This window comes from Artemia sp. Qi Xiang Cuo, chromosome 1, assembly GCF_049724085.1.
Source record: "Artemia sp. Qi Xiang Cuo chromosome 1, ASM4972408v1, whole genome shotgun sequence".
Classification (NCBI taxonomy): Eukaryota; Metazoa; Arthropoda; class Branchiopoda; order Anostraca; family Artemiidae; genus Artemia; species Artemia sp. Qi Xiang Cuo.
In genome coordinates, this window is record NC_142794.1 from 84371584 (window position 1) to 84390699 (window position 19116).

A 19116-nucleotide genomic window follows, 5' to 3' on the forward strand; every position below is an offset into this window, starting at 1 on the left:
GTTTTTTTTTAATTAAGTTAAAAAAGATTATTTCAATGCAAGTATTTTATTAACCTCCATAATTTGAGAGTATAAAGAAAAATAAAAATGAACTGAATGACCATATAAAATATAAGACAAAAAACAAATATTGAAACATAGAAGAAGACGGGGAAAAAAGATACAGATTCTGAGTAGTGTTGATAAGTAATCCTTTTGCCATGGATCTCTAACTGCTTTCAAATGTTTGTATTATGTCAGCTAATGAGCATTTGCTATATCTGGATAGAATTTGTAAGGGCAAATTTTAGGGTGGGCAGGGGGGAGGCTTTTAAGGGTATATTTCCAGACATGTTGTCATTTATTGAAAGCCATTTATATTGCTCAAATGAAACAAATAAAAATGTCTTATTTTAACACTTAGACTAGGTTTTGGAATGTTGACCTTGAAGCTCAAAGAAGAAATTATTGGGTAGTTAATTTCAAGAATTTATTTTGCTTCTGATGGAAAGTACGGTTAGTTGTGAGATTTGTTAATAATTCATGTTTCTTTTTCTTTCAGTCTGTCACTGGAAGGCAAGGCATATAAAATATTCAATGAGAGATTTGGTACCCTTAAATATATGTGGGACCAGGTGGGAATGGATGAAGAAAGCATTCGTGAGCGTAACGAAATAGTCTTGACCCATTTACAGGTAAAATAAATTCAGTTATTTCTTTAGGGAATTATTTAATATGAAATATTTTTGGCATTTTCTGTTGTTTTCTCTCTATCTTTTATGGAAGTTATTTCACTGTCAATAAAATGTTCAGTTAAAAAAAATGTTTAAATACAGGGACTATATTCTATCTATAAATTCCTTTGCTGATTTTCATGCAGTATGGGGTATAACTTAGTGACAGTTAATTCAACGTGTCCTTGTATCCCCTTAGTTTTATTGTTGGCCACTGTTATCCTTATTTTGGAGAAATGGGGGGAATGAGTAACCAAACTCACTGTGAATGCTGCTTTTGTTCTAGTTTTTGCTGAAAATCAGCTTAGTTACAATTATGAAAGCCACCTTTTGTGAGTTTAAGCCTTTCTCAAATTAACTATGTCTACCAACTATACAAATAAGGAGGGAGGGAGCTTTTTCGTTATTTCTGTGATTTTTAAATGATTCATTTATTTAATGAGTCCCCCCTCCCTTCTTATAAATGAGCCTACCATTGACCCGTGAAAATAGAAAGGCAAATATTTTCAATTTAATATCTTCTTTGCCTTAATCTAGCTTAGACTTTTAGTATATAAAGAAAAAGCAGGTGTCTCAGGAAATGGAAAATCTACAAAAATTAAAGATTTCGTTTCAGCATTACATAATTATGGAAAATTGTCTACATATTGCAAATCATTCAAATGAAGTTCTTCGTATTACGTGACAGTGGATGAAGTGTGACTATAGCACGTCAAGATAACATATTTACCGATTCTGATTTTTTTTTTCCAGAAAATTAAAAGCATAGAGATTACTTAATCTAGTGGCAAGAATCTGTAACATTTTAGCAGGAATCTAACATTTATGACTAGTTGTCATCAAGAATGTGTGGCTTGACTAGTAACAAGGGAGTAAGAACTGGTTGAAGTTTTCATATGAATAAATTGGAGCAAATGTTTCTATGCAAAAGGCCTTGTACCTTGACGTAGGAAAATACAAAAATTGAATCAGAGGTGATTTTAAATAAACTGGTAATTTTAAGAAATGGGGTTATTCAGATTAAGGAAAATTTTATACGTGGAATTTTTCTGAGGGGGAAACGTCTGAGGAGGGAATTAGCTGACACAATAAATACTTGAGCAGCTAAAAGAAACTTTTGTTAAAAACCTAATTCAAAACTTGATTTTTCATTGGGTTTGCCCTACTCGTTGAAAAATGAAATGTTTTTTCAGGGGCAGGGGCGTATCCAGAGGGGGTTTAACCCCTCTGAAATTTTGTCAGAATCGTAAAATTACTACTACTACTAACAACTCGCCGAAGCACCAAGTCGCCTGAGGCCAACACAGCTACGCACGCTCCTCCTCCATCCCAATCTATTCGAATTCTCCCTTTTTACTCCCGCCCACGAAGTTCCCATTTACTTTAAATCTTTCTTTATGACGTCCTCCCACCCCAGATGAGGACGACCTGCTTTCTGTTTAACCCTAGACGGTTGGCCGAAGAGAACAATTGTCGGAAAACTATCATCGTTCATCCGCACAGCATGCCCTAGGAACCTCAACCTTTCTTTCATTATAGCTGTAGAGAGCGGTATTGAACCACATTTTTCGTATAGCCCATTGTTTGAAATACGGTAAGTCAGCCGGGTACCCAGAACAATCCTTAAGCAATTTCTATGGATAACGTCTAGCAAATCTTCATCCGCTTTTTGGAGCACCCATGCTTCAGGGCCAAATTTGGCAGGCCCTGCCAAAACTGCTAATTTTATTAGCAGTTTTTCAGGTTTAGTATACTAAAAAGTTGATGTAACAACCTAATAGAGATAACAACCCAGAGGGGGTTGTTAACTCATAGCTTATTTATCATAAATTTGGAATAACATCAATTTATGGGAATGGTTAACGATGATAAAATGGTCTTCTGAGTTGACCTACCTTTCACTGATGTGTTCTGTATATTACACAAGTACCGTTTGAACAGTCTTGCCAATATAAAATAGGGTCTAACGTTATAGTATACTAAAAAGTTGATACTAATAGAGATGTAGATGCCAAGAAAAGAATTTTAATAATGAAACTCAGAACAACCCTTAGAAATCCTTGCAAATCAAGTAGAGAGGTATATAGGAGTATTAACCGTCAAGGATCATAAGCACCAATGACCCGAACCACCAGGGACCTCAACCTTCAAAGATCACCTATTCCCGACCTCCAAGGGACCTCTCCTCCAATTTTTGGCCCCTCTCCCCTTTTTTGAATTGTTTTTAACTTTTGTTTTAAGTTTTTTTAACTTTTTAAATTATTGTTTTAACATGATATATTTTTTCAACCTTTTTTTTACATCTCTTAGAATGGCATGTAACATGTAAAATATAAAAAAATCACATTTAATATTTTCCAAAATCAAAATGTGAATGATATAGAAATGTTAGTCGTGACTTTTACTATTAGAAATATATTGTTTGTTGTAGCACTTTTTTTTAACTAAATTTTTTGGACCAAAATTATTCGATTTTTTCACGTATCTTAAAAATAACATGAAATATGCTTATGGCTCTAACAATTGTACTCTATGCTTGCTCAGAGACACGATGCGGCTTTCCCACTGGTACTCTATGACCGGTTATCGACACTACATAGTTTTCTGCATGTAATAAATCAGTATTTTTTTCATAGTGGAACAATAAAAACATAACTAATATCTATAAAAAGTAAAGATGAAACATTTTAAGAAAATGTGTTCACATGATAGTGTTATTGTAGCATTGAATGTTGAAAAGGAGAAGTATTTAAACTAAGAAATAAGTACAAGTGGTAGCACTATCGGAAACGTATGCACGCATTGTCATGACAGTAAGGAATTAAATTTCTTTGGAGTGCCAAAAAAATTCCATTGTACAAATGGTGGATATGCGAGATGTAGAGATCCGGAGATGATTGCACTCAAAGAGAGCGCTAACATAAAAGTAATAGTGGATGAAGAGGGGTATCTTCTTGCTAGTGCCTCCGGTAACGTGCTACCTGTTGATAGATCCTATCGTCATCTTTTAGGTATTATCATTCAAATGAAAGCAAAGACAAAAAGAAAGGCCTAATCTTCTACTAATAGCATAAACCATATCTTGTCCACGTGCCGGAACTCTTAGCTTTGTAAAAATGATGTTGTAATAGACAGTGAAATTGCCGGAAAAATAAAAACGGTATTGGTAGAAAATATCACTTAGGAATATAAAGATGAATCGATGAAAAACAAAGTGCCAGCAAACGTTACTACCATTAATCACAGTCAATGAATCAAATCATACCAAAGACGAAACGCATATTGAACTTGTCGGTTACACACCAGTAAATATTGTGTATGCCTCAAAATGGAATAATGATTATCCTACCGATTACGAGTTAAGAGAAGACAATAGCTACAATATCAAGAGAGAAAACGGAGAACTATTTTATAAACAAATTCAAAATGGTCCAAAGTTGGTCATTGATATTAATAATGTATAATAATGTATCTACCATATATTTATATTAATATCATATATGTCATTATTTCATGAAAAATATGTTATCTATAACTTTGTTCTATTCCCATTATTTCTAGGGTAAGCTAAGACAGACACTGAGAGAAGCAAACACCTGATCAAACACACAATCAAAAAGAGTGAGAGACACATACAAATATGCAGATTTATAATACAAACCGATAAAGACAGGCACTGAGATAAGCAAACACCTGCCGAGACACACACAGGCAAAGAGAGTGAGAAACACATACAAACATATAGATTCAGACATACAAACCGACAAAGACATGCACTGGAATAAGCAAACACCTGCCCAAACACACATGCAAAAAGAGTGAGAGAGAAAAAAACACATGCAAATATATAGATTCAGACATACAAACCGACAATGACAGGAAATTAGATAGGCAAACACCCGCCCAGACACATAGGCAAGGAGAGTGGGAGGGATAAAAACACATGCAAATATATTGATTCAGACATACCAACCGACAGAGAAAGGCACTGAGATAAGTAAACACCCGCCCAGACACATAGGCTCAGAGAGTGAGAGAGACAAAAGCACATGCAAATATATAGATTCAGACATACAAAGCAATAATCACAGACATTTAGATAGGCAAACACCCACCCAGACACATAAGCTGAGGAAGTAAGAGCGACAGGAACACATATAAATATATGGATTCTGACATGCAAACCAACAATGAAAGGCATTGAGATAGGCAAACACTCGCCCAGGCACATAAGCAGAGGAAGTGAGAGAGAGAAAAATACATATAACTATATGGATTCTGACATACAAACCAACAAAGACAGGCATGGAGACAGGGAGAAATCCCGCCCAGACACATAAGCAAAGAGAGTGAGAGAGACAGGAACACATATAAATATATGGATTCTGACATGCAAACCAACAATGAAATAGTACAGTCAATATAAGGTTTGACCGTAAACAAATTGCAACAGAAATGATTTTTACAACATCTTGTAGAGAAAAAAAAAACTGTACAACATATCAAAAGTTGAGAAACCTAGTGGGGTGCAAAATTAGTGTTTTTTAGCGTTTTGTGTTTTATTTTTCGTTTTTAAGCCTAAATTTTCGATTTTCTCAAGGCTTAGAGTTTACTTCATGGGAAACACATTTCTGATGTAGTTTTATGTGCTGAACTCGCATATTACATCAGATTTAAGATGCGGTGAACCAAAAGTTTTTCACATTCATCACCATTCACGAAGTTCGCGATTCTATTATAATATAGTCGTTTGACCACATTTCTTGAGTAGTTTTATGCGATGAACTCGAATACCACATCAGATCAAGGATATGTTCAACCGACAGTGTTTCACATTCATCACCAAAAGGTTTCTTCAAAATAATCAATCATCTCTTAATGTATTTACTGACTAAAATCACAGGTAACAAAAATCACATTGGTAAAAGGCAGGCAACTTTTCAAATGACTTGCGACATTAATCACTGGCAGTGTAGTTTGAAACTTCGTCGTCGAGATCGTCGATGAGATCTTCTGATTTGGGAGAATTATCACATTCTGCTCCCTGACAAGTTTTGCACGCGAGAGTGCAAGACATGCCGTTTCTGACACAAGTGCACCGAGCAGAGGTGCAGTTTGAACGGCAGGAACACTTAACAATCTTAAGAAGTTGGGGAGGTTCTGGGGGTAGGTTCGTCATCACAGGGTATAATGTACCATTTCGGTCCTTCCAGCCCCACTCTTGAGGGTCCAATTCTAGATTACGGTCGTCATTCCAGGCGTGTTCCTGAAAGTAAACTATAGCTGTGAAATGCTGCAGAGTTGGATGTGGGAGGTAGCTGCTCTGGGTGAACAAAAGCCGTTGCTGTGACGAGCTTTCTTTCGAAGAGCTGCTTTCGAAGCTCGTTCAGATTTCACCCTTCTTTTTACCATATATTATAAGAAGTGCGTCTTCTCCGGCTTCCTTGACTTCGATTTTTGTTGCTGCCTTCTTCATAAAGACCTTGGCAGATGCTCGAAAACTTTCGTCTTCTATCACTTTTTTCAGGGTAAGATCTTTTCCGATGTTGTGGACACGTGATGTAGAATCACACCCAAGGAAAGCATGGGCAAAGAGGATCAGACCACATACTTCTTGGCCTAATCTTTTTTTCATTTCATGAACATCCCAGCACCTTTGCTCTTTATTTTTCTTTGGCTCTGGGGCGAAGTACACCTTGTTAGTGGAGACATCACAGTGGTAGCAGAGAAGGACCAGAAGATCCGTATCTTCTCCAATAACGGCAGTTACCTTCTGTTTAGCTGATTCGATAGCAGCTTTTACAATAGGCACGTCTGCATTACTGAGGGCTTGGACTACAAAATAGCCTTTTTGCCGGAGATGAACTGCAAGCGCACTAATGAATCTTGACTTGTTTTTCTTGTTCACGAGAAATTCTTCTTTCTTAACTTTCAGACGCATGTCATTCGTGAAGAAAACCTCGCGACCAATCGTTCGATTACGATACGAATGGGCCATATCTTTGATGGAAGGTCCACTATCATACCCATCGAAAACAACAGTTGCGCCAGGGTACTTCCGCGAAATATACAGAGAGTAGCTCTGTATGATACTCGCATACGTGTCATTTTTATCCATGGGACTCGGTGCAATAGAGATCCGCCGTCAAGTACGTAGTGTGTCCCGTCGTTCAGAACACACGGAATTTCTTAGAGTTCGCATGCAAGTGCAATGGCCTTGGCGAATTCGGCCTTGTTCGGCACTCTTGGCATAAATGAGCTGTCAAACAGAGCAGCGGGATACGAACAAAGTTCATACCGGAAGCACTCTGATTCAGGAAGTGTTGTCCTTTTGGCTAACGCAATGAAGCGTTGGAATAGCAAAGCTGGATCCAGTCGCTTGCAAACTCCTCCAGCTGTTTTCTTTGTTGTTATCTGGACTGCCTGTTACATTATTAGGAAGACAAAATACATAGCCACATTTACAGTCAAAGCATCAAGGATTTTTATCCCGACAGCCATCGCACGGTCAACGTTTGCAGATTCATATGCAGTCAAACCGGTAGCAATGCTTCTAAGCTGGGTATCCCCTCCGAATGGTGAGCCATTTTCAAAGTACGTGACCATCGCCTGCGTATCCTTGAAGTCTCGTTCTTGTCTGGGGCCTGCGTTCTCCTTGTGTGGGGCCTATTGTAAAGAATAATAGGAAAATTAACATTTATTACTTAAAGAAGGAAAATAATGAAGGGGCCCAAAGAAATGAATCTGGGAGGGACATTTATCTGACAAAACTGGGACCATGGGTTCCAACACCGACCTTAGCGAAATACGCTACGAAATTTTCCGCTAGATGGCCGTATATGCTGTTAAACCTTAATGATGACAATCTTAGAATGTACAGAACTTTCCAAAAATATAGTGTTCAGTCGATAGGGCGACGTTATTCCTGACTTCATTCGCCCCAAAGGACGAAAAAAGGGAAATATGGCCACGAAATCCGAATTTCTTGTTTGGTGATGAATGTGAAACCCTAACGGTGGGACATAACTTGAATCTGGTGTGATATTCGAATTCAGCACTCAAAACTAGTGCAGAAACATGTCTCCCATGAAGTAAATGCTAAGCTCTAGGATAACGGAAAATTTCCGGTAAAAACAAACGGAAAACGCTAAAAAACACGAATTTTGCACCCCGCTGGGTTTCTCTACTTTTGATATGTTGTACAGTTTTTTTTTCTCTACAAGATGGTGTAAAAATCATTTCTGTTGCAATTTGTTTGCGGTCGAGTCCTATTTGACGCTAGACTGACCGTACTAAAAGGCATTGAGATAGGCAAACACTCGCTCAGGCACATAAGCAGAGGAAGTGAGAGAGAGAAAAATACATATAACTATATGGATTCTGACATACAAACCAACAAAGACAGGCATGGAGACAGGCAGACACCCCGCCCAGACACAAGCAAAGAGAGTGAGAGAGTAAAAAAGACATAAATATATAGATTCTGACATACAAGCCCACAAAGACAGGCACTTGCAAAAGTAAACTTCCGCCCAGACACATAGGTAAAGAGAGTGGGAGAGATAAAAACACATGCACATATATAGTCAGACATACAAACCAACAATGACAGGCATTGAGATAGGCAAACCCCAGCCCAGACGCATAAGCAGAGGAAGTGAGAGAGACAAAAACACATATAAATATATGGATTCTGACATGCAAACCAATTTTGACAGGCATTGAGATAGACAAACACCCGCCCAGACGCATAAGCAGAGTAAGTGAGAGAGACAAAAGCACATATAAATATATAGATTCTGACATACAAACCGACAAAGACAGTCACTGAGATAAGTAAACACCCACCCACATAGACACATAGACATATAGCCCAAGACACATAGGCCCAGAGAGTGAGAGAGACAAAAACACATGCAAATATATAGATTCAGACATACAAACCAACAATGACAGGCGTTTAGATAGGCAAACACCCGCCCGGACACATAAGCAAAGAGAGTGAGAGTGACGAGAGTGACAAAAACACATATAAATATATAGATTCTGACATACAAACCGACAAAGACAGGCACTGGGAGAAGCAAACTTCCGTCCAGACACATAGGCAAGGAGAGTGGGAGAGATAAAGACACATGCAAATATATTGATTCAGACATGCAAACCGACAGAGACAGGCAGTGAGATACGCAAACACCTGCCCAGGCACATAAGCCCAGAGAGTGAGAGACAAAAACACATGCAAATATATAGATTCAGACATACAAAGCAACAATCACAGGCATTGAGATAGGCAAACACCCGTCCAGACACATAAGCAGAGGAAGTGAGAGAGAGAAAATACAAATAAATATATGGATTCTGACATACAAACTGACAAAGATAGGCACTGAGATAAGCAAACACCCGTCCAGACATATAGGCCCAGAGACTGAGAGAGACAAAAGCACATACAAATATATAGATTCAGACATACAAAGCAACAATGACAGGCATTGAGATAGGCAAACACCCCGCCCAGACACATAAGCAAAGAGAGTGACAGAGTCAAAACTGCTCAAAGGGAAATTTCCTGGACTTTGAACTGCGTGGAACAAAATGGCTGTCTCAAAATTTTTATTGGATGTGTTTGAGGAAATGGTGGGCGAGGAAGGGGTGTTAGTTGCCTTCGAATCCCTTCCGACAACTATTAAGAAGGGCACTAGCCATTTCAATTTCCAATCAAATAAGCCCTTTTGAAGTTTCTACGACAACGTGTTCTATAAAAACCTTGTATGCCCCCAGGGCATAACTTACAGTCCTTGCCCTGAGGGCTGTAGGGGGGGGGGGCTGTCATCCGCAAAGATCTAATTTCCACATCTGAAAACTACGTTGAATAAAGTAACTATCTCAAAATTTTGATTAGATGTGTTTGTGGAAAAGGTGGGCGTGAGAGGGGGGTTAGTTGCCCTCCAATCAATTCCGACTATTAAAAACGACACTAGCCCTTTGAATTTCCAATCGAATGAGCCTTTTTTGAAGTTTCTACGACAACGTCTTCAAAAAAAAACTATATGCCCCCAGGGCATAACTTACAATTCTTGCCCTGAGGGCTGTGGGGGAGTGTCCTCCTCAAAACATAATTTTTATCTGGAAATCAACTACGCTGAACAAAATGGCTATTTCAAAATTTTGAATGGATGTGTTTCGGGAAATGGTGAGTGTGGAGGGGGTGTTAGTCGCCTTCCAATCACTTTCGACTTTTAAAAAGGGCACAAGCTACTCCAATATCCAGTTGAATGAGCCCTTTTTGAAGTTTCCATGACAACTTCTTCGATACGAAGTGCCCTGCTCTAAAGGGAAAAATTGATAAATAATACATTGTGCCAACATTGTCCTTATATGCCTCCAGGGCATAACTTGAAACCCTTGCCGTGAGGGTTGTGGGGGGAGTATCCTGCTGAAAGGTCTAATATCTGGAACTTTGAACTGAGTGGAACAAAATGGTTATCTCAAAATTTTTATTGGGTTCATTTGGGGAAATGGTGGGCGAGGAAGGGGTGTTAATTGCCTTCCAATCACTTTCGACTATTAAAAAGGGCACTAGCCATTTGAATTTCCAATCAAATGAGCCCTTTTTGAAGTTTCTGCGACAACGCCTTCTATAAAAACCTTATATGCCCCCAGGGCATAAGTTACAGCCCTTGCCCTGAGGGTTTGGGGGGCCGTCATCCACAAAGACGCAATTTCTAGAACTTAAAACTACGTTGAATAAAATGACTATCTAAAAATTTTGATTAGATTTGTTTGGGGAAAAGGTGGGCGTGAGAGGGGGGTTAATTGCCCTCCAATCAGTTTCGACTATTAAAAATGTAACTAGCCCTTTGAATTTACAATCGAATTAGCCTTTTTTGAAGTTTCTACGACAACGCCTTCTATAAAAAAGACTTATATGCCCCCAGGGTATAACTTACAACCCTTGCCCTGAGGGATATGAGGAATGTCCTCCTCGAAAACATAATTTCTCTCTGGAAATCAACCAACCACGGTGAACGAAATGGCTATCTCAAAATTTTGGTTGGATGTGTTTGGGGAAATGGTGGGTTTGGAAGGGGTGTTAGTCGCCTTCCAATCAGTTTCGACTATTAAAAAGTTCACAAGCTACTCCAATTTCAAATTGAATGAGCCCTTTTCGAAGTTTCTACGAGAACTTTTTCGATACGAAATGCCCTGCTCTAAAGGAAAAATTAATAAATAATGCATTGTGCCAACATCGTTCTTATATGCCCCCATAGCATAACTTAAAACCCTTGCCCTGAGAGTTGTGGGGGAGTATCCTCCTCCGAAACATGTTTTCCATATGGAAATCAACTACGCTGAACAAAATGGCTATGTCAAAATTTTGATAGAATGTGTTTGGGAAAAGGATGGGCGTAAGAGGGGCGTTAGTCCCTCTCCAATTACTTTCAGCCATTAAAAAAGGCACTAGCCGTTTCAATTTCTAATTTATAAGCCCTTTTGAAGTTTCTACGACAACGCTTTCAATAAAAACCTTATATGCCCCCAGGGCATAACTTACAACCTTACTTGCCCTGAGGGCTGTGGGGGGGGGGGGCTGTCATCCTTAAAGACCTAATTTCCAAAACTTTCAACTACGTTGAACAAAATGGCTATCTAAAAAATTTGATTTGATATATTTAGGGAAAAGGTGGGTTTGAGAGGGGGGTTAGTTACCCTCAGATCACTTTCGACTATTAACAAGGGCACTAGCCCATTGAATTTCCAATTGAATGAACCCTTTTTCAAGTTTCTACGACAAATTTTTCAATAAAAACCTTGTATGCCCCCTGGGCATAACTTATAACTCTTGCCTTGAAGACTTTGGGGGGAGTGTCCTGCTCAAAGGTATAATTTCCTGAACTTTTAACTGCGTGGAACAAAATGGCTGTCTAAAAATTTTTATTCGATGTGTTTGAGCAAATGCTGTGCGAGGAAGGGAGTTGCCTTTGAATCACTTCCGGCTATTAAAAAGGGCACTAGCCATTTCCATTTCCAATCAAATAAGCTCTATTTGAAGTTTCTACGACAACATGTTCTATAAAAACCTTATAGGCCCCCAGGGCATAACTTACAACTCTTGTCCTGAGGCCTGTGGGGGAGTGTCCTCCTCAAAAATATAATTTCTTTCTGGAAATCAACTACGCCGAACAAAATCTGAAAATTTTGATTGGATGTGTTTCGGGAAATGATGAATGTGGAAGGGGCGTTACTCGCCTTCCAATCACTTTCGACTATTAAAAAGGGCACAAGCTACTCCAATATCCAATTGAATGAGCCCTTTTCGAAGTTTCCATGACAACTTCTTTGATACGAAGTGCCCTGCTCTAAAGGGAAAAATTGATAAATAATACGTTGTGCCAACATCGTTCTTATGTGCCTCCGGGGCATAACTTAAAAACCTTGCCCTGAAGGTTGTGGGGGAAGTATTCTGCTCAAAGGTATAATATCCTGAACTTGAACTGAGTGGAACAAAATGGTTGTCTCAAAATTTTTATTGGGTGTGTTTGGAGAAATGGTGGGCGAGAAAGGGGTGTTAGTTGCCTTCCAAACACTTTAGACTATTGAAAAGGGCGCTAGCCATTTCGATCTCCAATTGAATGAGTCCAATTGAATGAATTCCTAATCGAATTGGCCTTTTTGAAGTTTCTACGACAACGCCTTCTATATAAAAAAAATATGCCCCCAGGGCATAACTTACAACCCTTGCCCTGAGGGCTGTGGGAAGTTTCCTCCTCAAAAACATAATTTCTATCTGAAAATCAACTACCATGAACAAAATGGCTATCTCAAAATTTTGATTGGGTGTTTCGAGAAATGGTGGGTTTGGAAGGGATGTTAGTCGCCTTCCAATCACTTTCGACTATTAAAAAGGGCACAAGCTACTCAAATTTCCAATTGAATGAGCCCTTTTCGAAGTTTCTACGAGAACTTCTTCGATACGAAATGCCCTGCTCTAAAGGAAATTAATAATACATTGTGTCACCATTGTTCTTATATGCCCCCAAGCATAATTTAAAACCCTTGCCCTGAGGGTTGTGGGAGAGTGTCCTCCTCAGAGACATGTTTTTTATCTGGAAATCAACTACGTTGAACAAAATGCTATCTCAAAATTTTGATTGGATGTGTTTGGGGGAATGATGGGGGGACATTTGCCCTCCAATCACTTTCCACTATTAAAAAGGGCACTAGCTACTCCAATTTTCAGTCGAATGAGCCCTTTTCAAAGCTTCTATGACAACTCCTACTATACGAAGTGCCCTGGTATAGGAAAAAAAATGATAATACATTGTGCCAACATCGTTCTTTACTTAGGCATAAAGAAAGAAAAACGAGCAAAACTGGGGTTTTTAAAGGCCAAATGAAAATACTGAAAAAACACAACAAAGCGAATATTTCGAGAGAACAATTGAAGTGAAAAAGTGGCTTAGAAATTATCTTTTACTTAGGCAGCGCGATTGCGCTGTCTGTGATTTTTTTTTCCTTTAGAGCAGGGTACTTTGTATCGAAGAATTTGTTGTAGAAACTTCGAAACGGGCTCATTCACTTGGAAATTGGAAGGCAACACGCCCACCATTTCCCTAAACACATCCAATAAAAATTTTGAGGTAGCCATTTTTTTCAGCGTAGTATAAAAGATAGAAATTTAAAGATAGAAATTATGTTTTTGAGGAAAACACTCCCCCACAGCCTTCAGGCAAGGGTTGAAAGTTATGCCCTGGGGGCATATATAAGGTTTATATAGAAGATGTTGTCATAGAAACTTCAAAAATGGCTCATTCGATCGGAAATTCAAAGGGCTACTGCCCGTTTTAATAGTCGAAAGTGAAAGGAGGGCAACTAACCCCATCTCAAGCCCACGTTTTCCCAAACACATCCAATCAAAATTTTGAGATACCCATTTTATTCAACGTAGTTTTAAGTTCGAAAAATTTGGTTTTTGAGGATGACCCCCTCCCCTCACAGCCCTCAGGGTAAGGACCGTAAGTTATACCCTGAGGGCATATAAGGTTTTTATAGAACACGTTGTCGAAGAAACATAAAAAAAGGGCTTATTCGATTGGAAATTTAAATGGTTAGTGTCTTTTTAATAGTCGAAAGTTATTGGAAGGCAACTAACACCCCTTCCATGCCCATCATTTCTCCAAACACATCCAATCAAAATTTCGAAATATCCACTTTGCTCCGCGCAGTTTAAAGTTCAGGAAATTATACCTTTTAGCAGGACACTCCCCCCACAGTCTTCATGGCAAGGGTTATAAGTTATGCCCTAAGGGTATATAAGGTTTTTTTTAAATATGTGTCTTAGAAACTTGAAAAAAGAACTCATTCGATTGGAAATTCAAAGGGCTAGTGCCCTGGTTGGAAGTGATTTGAGGGCACTAACCCCCCCTCTCACGTCCATCTTTTCGCCAAACACATCCAATCAAAATTTTGAGATAGGCATTCTGATTCACGCAGTTCAAAGTTCAGGAAATTATACCTTGAGCAGGACCCTCTCCCCACAGTATTCAGGGCAAGGGTTATAAGTTATGCCTGGGAGCATATCAGTTTTTATTGGAATCCTTGTCGTAGAAACTTTAAAAAGAGCTCTTTCGATTGGAAATTCAAAGGGCTAGTGCCCTTTTTAATATTCGGAAGTGGTTTGAGGGCAAATAACCCCCTCTCACGCCCAGTTTTTCCCCCCTTTAGACATGCAATAAAAATTTTCAGACAGCCATTTTATTCAACGTCGCATAAAGTTCTGGAAATTAGGTCTTTGAGGATAACAATCCCAGCCTTCAGGGGAATGGTTGTAAGTTATGCCCTGGGGTCATGTAAGATTTTTATTGAAAACGTTGTTTTAGAAACTTCAAAAGGGCTCATTTGATTGGAAATTGAAAGGGATAGTGCATTTTTTTAACAGTTGAAAGTGATGGGAGAGCGACTAACTTACCTCTCACGCCCATCATTTTCCCAAACACATCCAAATAAGATTTTGAGATAGCCATTTTGTTTAACGTCGTTGAATGTTCTGGAAATTATGTCTTAGGGGATGACACTTACCCTCACAGCCTTTAGGGTAAGGGTTGTAATTCATGCCCTTGGGGCATATTCATGCTCTGGGGGCATATTCATGCTCTGGGGGCATATTCATGCTCTGGGGGCATATTCATGCCCTGGGGGCATAAAAAAAAGGGATCATTCGATTGCAAATCGAAGGCCTAGTGCCCTGTTTTTTATAGTCGAAAGTGATTGAAAGACTTGAAATTTTTATTGTAAAGATTGATGATGTATGATTTTTGTTGTTGGTGCTGTTTAGACCAGGGCGATTCGTATCGAAGGAGTTGTCGTAGGAACTTCGAAAAGGGCTCAGTCTATTGAAAATAGAAAGGACTGATGCCCTTTTAGATAGTCGAAAGTGATTGGAGGGCAACTAATCCCCCTCCCACGCCCAATCTCCCATTTATCTTTATGTTTAAAAACTAAATGTTGCCTTTAGCTTAAATCAAAATGCACTGTGTTAATGCTATTTCCCAATAAGGCATCTAAGCAGCATCACAAGAACGACAGAGGGTATTATGTTCAAACTTTCGGGGCTACTTCTGCTCTTAAAATTTAACCAAGTCAAAATAGCGTAAGTGTATCAAAGCTATCAAAAAAAGTAAGCAGATTTTTCTGCGAATGGTATCAAGCTTTCTATTTAAGGTCAAATAGAGGAGGTATTAAACGAAATTAAACACTACTATTTGTGTCAAGATTTTCAAAAGGGTATATGTTCTTGAAAATCGCGGAAAATTTTTCTCCAGCATACAAATAGCAGGCCAAAATATAAAGTCTTAAAAAAATGAGAAGATTTAAAGTATTATTTTCCTTCCCTGAAAAGACTATGCCAATATAAAACGAAAATAAATTAATTAAAAAAAACTTTGTCCACAAAATATGTTTTTTAAAGAAAAGTAAAGAACTCCATTAAACAAAAAATGAGAAAAAATAAAATTAAACAATCTACCGCAAATCCGCATCGATAAATAAATGAAACCCAAAACGAACAGAAATAACAATAAATAACCGAGTCCAGCTCAAAACGAGCAAAAATTAACATAAGTTGGGCTCAAAACCCCTATGCCTTCCCCAGGCCAGAACACATTTTGCACTTTACTGAGAAAAAATATAAATGTTTTTACTTCTATAATTTTACTAAATCAAGAAAATACAAATGAATGTGCATTGTCAGCTTAATACACCTATACTGATATTTAGTTATCAAGATGTTAGTATTTTTTATTTATTGAAGTAATAAAAGTAAAAGATCTATATTTTTTTCAGTAAAGTGCAAATTGTGCCTTGGGAAGGCATAGGGGTCTTATAAGCCCTTTTTCTTAGTTCTTTTCAGAATTGTTTTCATTCTTTTAGAAACCATATATTGTAAGTGACTTGTTTAAGTTCACGATATTTCCAATCGAATTAATTTCCAATCGAATGGGTCCTTTTCGAAGTTTCTACGACAACTCCTTCGATGCGGAGTGCCCTGATCTAAAGAAAAAAAAACCAAATGCATTGTGCCAACATTGTGCTTTACTTAGGAAGCGCTATTGCACTGCCTATGTTAACAATAGTGTTTTGACCTTTTTTTAATGTTTTTTGAAGTCTTGGCAGAAGATTTCCATCAGATTCCTAATTGACAGTTAATCTGATTCCCAATGGATAGGTAAACTGAATATTGTTGCAACATTGTGCTATCAATACCACCAAAGTTCCTATGCATTTTCAAGCTTGTTTTTTATGTTCAAGGAAGATTTTTTTTTTCATTTAATAAATTGTAATATTTTGAAACAGTATTTGAACATGACTTGTTTCAGTTCAGAGGATTTAAATAATTAGCCTTTTTTAATCGGTTGAGCTGTTTGAATGAGCTTCGTCAAGATAAACTGGTAAGTTTTTCTTAATCAGCCTTATGTGCTGGTACCCTCTCCAGAAGAGATAGGCTGGCCATAATATAAATATCACCTTATTCCTATAAATGAAAACCTGATTCCATATCATCATGTGATGAAAAATATTTTTTCAAATCTAATTTCGAAAAATATCCTAATCAGAGATAAATTTATGCAGATGAATCTGTCCATGGTGAGAGAAGTGGAACAGCTTCATATATTCCATCAGTGCAGGGGTGTCATTTGGGGGTGGCAGGAGTGGTAGTTGCCCCCCCCCCCCGACTAATGTAGAGGGAAAAAATTTAGTTTTTGGGAATACTAAGTAGTGGGGTATGGTATCTCCCTTCTTACAAGGATGTTAGTTTACAAAATTGTATGGGGGGAATTATTTTTCAAATCTAGGAAAGACAATTTCGCTGTTCTTCGATTTGTACTTCCTTACAAATACATTATGAGGAAATAATATAAAATAACAAAATACCCCCCACCCCCCAGCTCAAATTTATTTTCTTCAAAAATCTTGTCAAAAGTACGATAAGCCTCTATAATTCAGGTGTCCACAGAAACGGGTCAGTTTCCTTTAGGATATCTTTACGTTTATGGTACTATACGGCTCATTTTCAGTTTTCTCAGTCATTTTCACTTGATTTAGGAAAATTGGCTCCAACTTTGCCCCTTCCAGGATTTTGATGATGATATTGCGCCACTGATGGAATGATACAAAAAAATCCATGTGGGATTCTTCTGTTTTGTTTGTGTGTCTGTGCGACATAACATAAACCGTTTTATACATGTTTGTTCTTCTATGGGGGTTCTCACTTATGGGTGATCTTGTATTGTACTCAATGTACTGTTTAATTTCTAATATATTTGTCAGTCTCAAGTAGCTTCTTTTCCTTAGAGTTTACTAGAAGATATGATAGAAGAGGAAGAACTCCATATAGAAAATATTATCAAGAAGATAGAAAAGAGGGGAAATGAGTATATGGAAGTTTGTAAAGTACGTTTTTCTCTTCTTATTTTTATATTATGAGTAGCCCGGTGTTCTTATGTAAATCCTTGTTTGGCCTTATGAGAAGCATTGTTGCTGCTTGACAAGCAACTTCAGTTTTTTTGATTCGGGAAAGGGGAGAGGGCCTAATTAAGTTTACCCCGAGCACCACCAACCCTAGGAACGACCCTGATATACGTTCATGCTGTTCCTGTTAGTAAGGGGCGTCAAATTGAAAAAGCATGAACAACTTAAGAAGTGGTAACTTTTAGCTTCACTATTAACTAGTGAAATAATATTTTGCTCAAACAATGTTGCCCACAATTAAAATATTTCTGCTGCCAAAATTGACGTTATTGGACTTTTAAAGTGTCAAAGACATTTTTTTATTGTAATAGAAATAATAAAAACTTATTAATTGAAAAGACTAATTATGTATAAAAGCTATAATTATAAAAAATTCAAATTATGCATTGGAAATTGTCATACTTACACTCGTCTTCAAAAAAGGAGAAAAAAAAGAATTGAATTTTTAATAAAGAAGAATACAGTCAGTGCCGTTCAAGGGTGGGTGAGGGCAGGGAGCTTCTGATTTTTTTTTATGTTTGAGTCAGGGGGAGACCGTAATGAATTTTGCCCCTGGCACCACCAACCTTAAGAACGACCCTTATATACGTTCATATTGTTTCTGGTAGTAGTGGACGTCAAATAGAATAAAATGAATCACTTAAGAAGAGGTAGGTTTTTTTGAAGTTGTAGTTGTCTTTTGATGTCAACCTGTTGCTAACGCTTGATTCGTTTTATTTTTCTTTTATTTTTTGTTCTGTATGTGTGTGTAAAGTCAAAAAATGTTTTCAAATTCAAATGACTAGTTTTAATTAATTTTCACGGTTCATTGTGACAACACTGACGAAAGTTCCTTGTTGCCCTTAAAGTTCTATAATTTGGAAGAACCATAAGAAAAAATTCAGAAAATCGTGGTTTTCAAGGAATGAATTAACTTGAGATGGATTTTCCAGGCAAAAAATACGTTTTATTTTTGTAACCTTGGAAATTTGATATTATCATATATACAACCAGTTTGGAACTTTTTCTAATGTTAATGGGGAACAAACAAGGAAATTAGTTGTGGAAAAATATCCAAAAATTCAATTTTGAAATGGGATCAATCTAGATACGACTCATTTCAAATTCGAATTCAGTTAAGCTCATAGATACATTTAAACCTATTATTTATTTACATTTTGTTTTATTTATTTCAAGGTATATATTATGCGCAAGTCTGACTGCATGATTTTGTTTTAGGAATAGTCCTTGTTTACCCTCATTTAAAGACAGAACTTTTCAGTTTGATTTCTGTCAAAAAAGTTATAATGAAATTATAGAGTAAAATTGAAAATTAATAATTCGTAATTAATCCCACACATAACGTTTCTTTTTCTCTTAATCTCAGAAATTT

General features: G+C 37.6%; 1 protein-coding gene across 1 annotated transcript in view; it reads left to right on the plus strand.

The window, feature by feature from the left end:
- The first annotated feature begins 377 nt into the window (after nt 1-377).
- The window catches only part of LOC148956832 (protein regulator of cytokinesis 1-like), a 43307-nt gene continuing 24568 nt past the window's right edge, over nt 378-19116 (plus strand). The window contains exons 1-2 of the mRNA XM_089096534.1: nt 378-674; nt 17568-17666. Of these exons, the coding sequence (XP_088952660.1) occupies nt 603-674; nt 17568-17666 (171 nt within the window). The 5' untranslated portion in view covers nt 378-602. The remainder of the gene's footprint in view (nt 675-17567; nt 17667-19116) is intronic.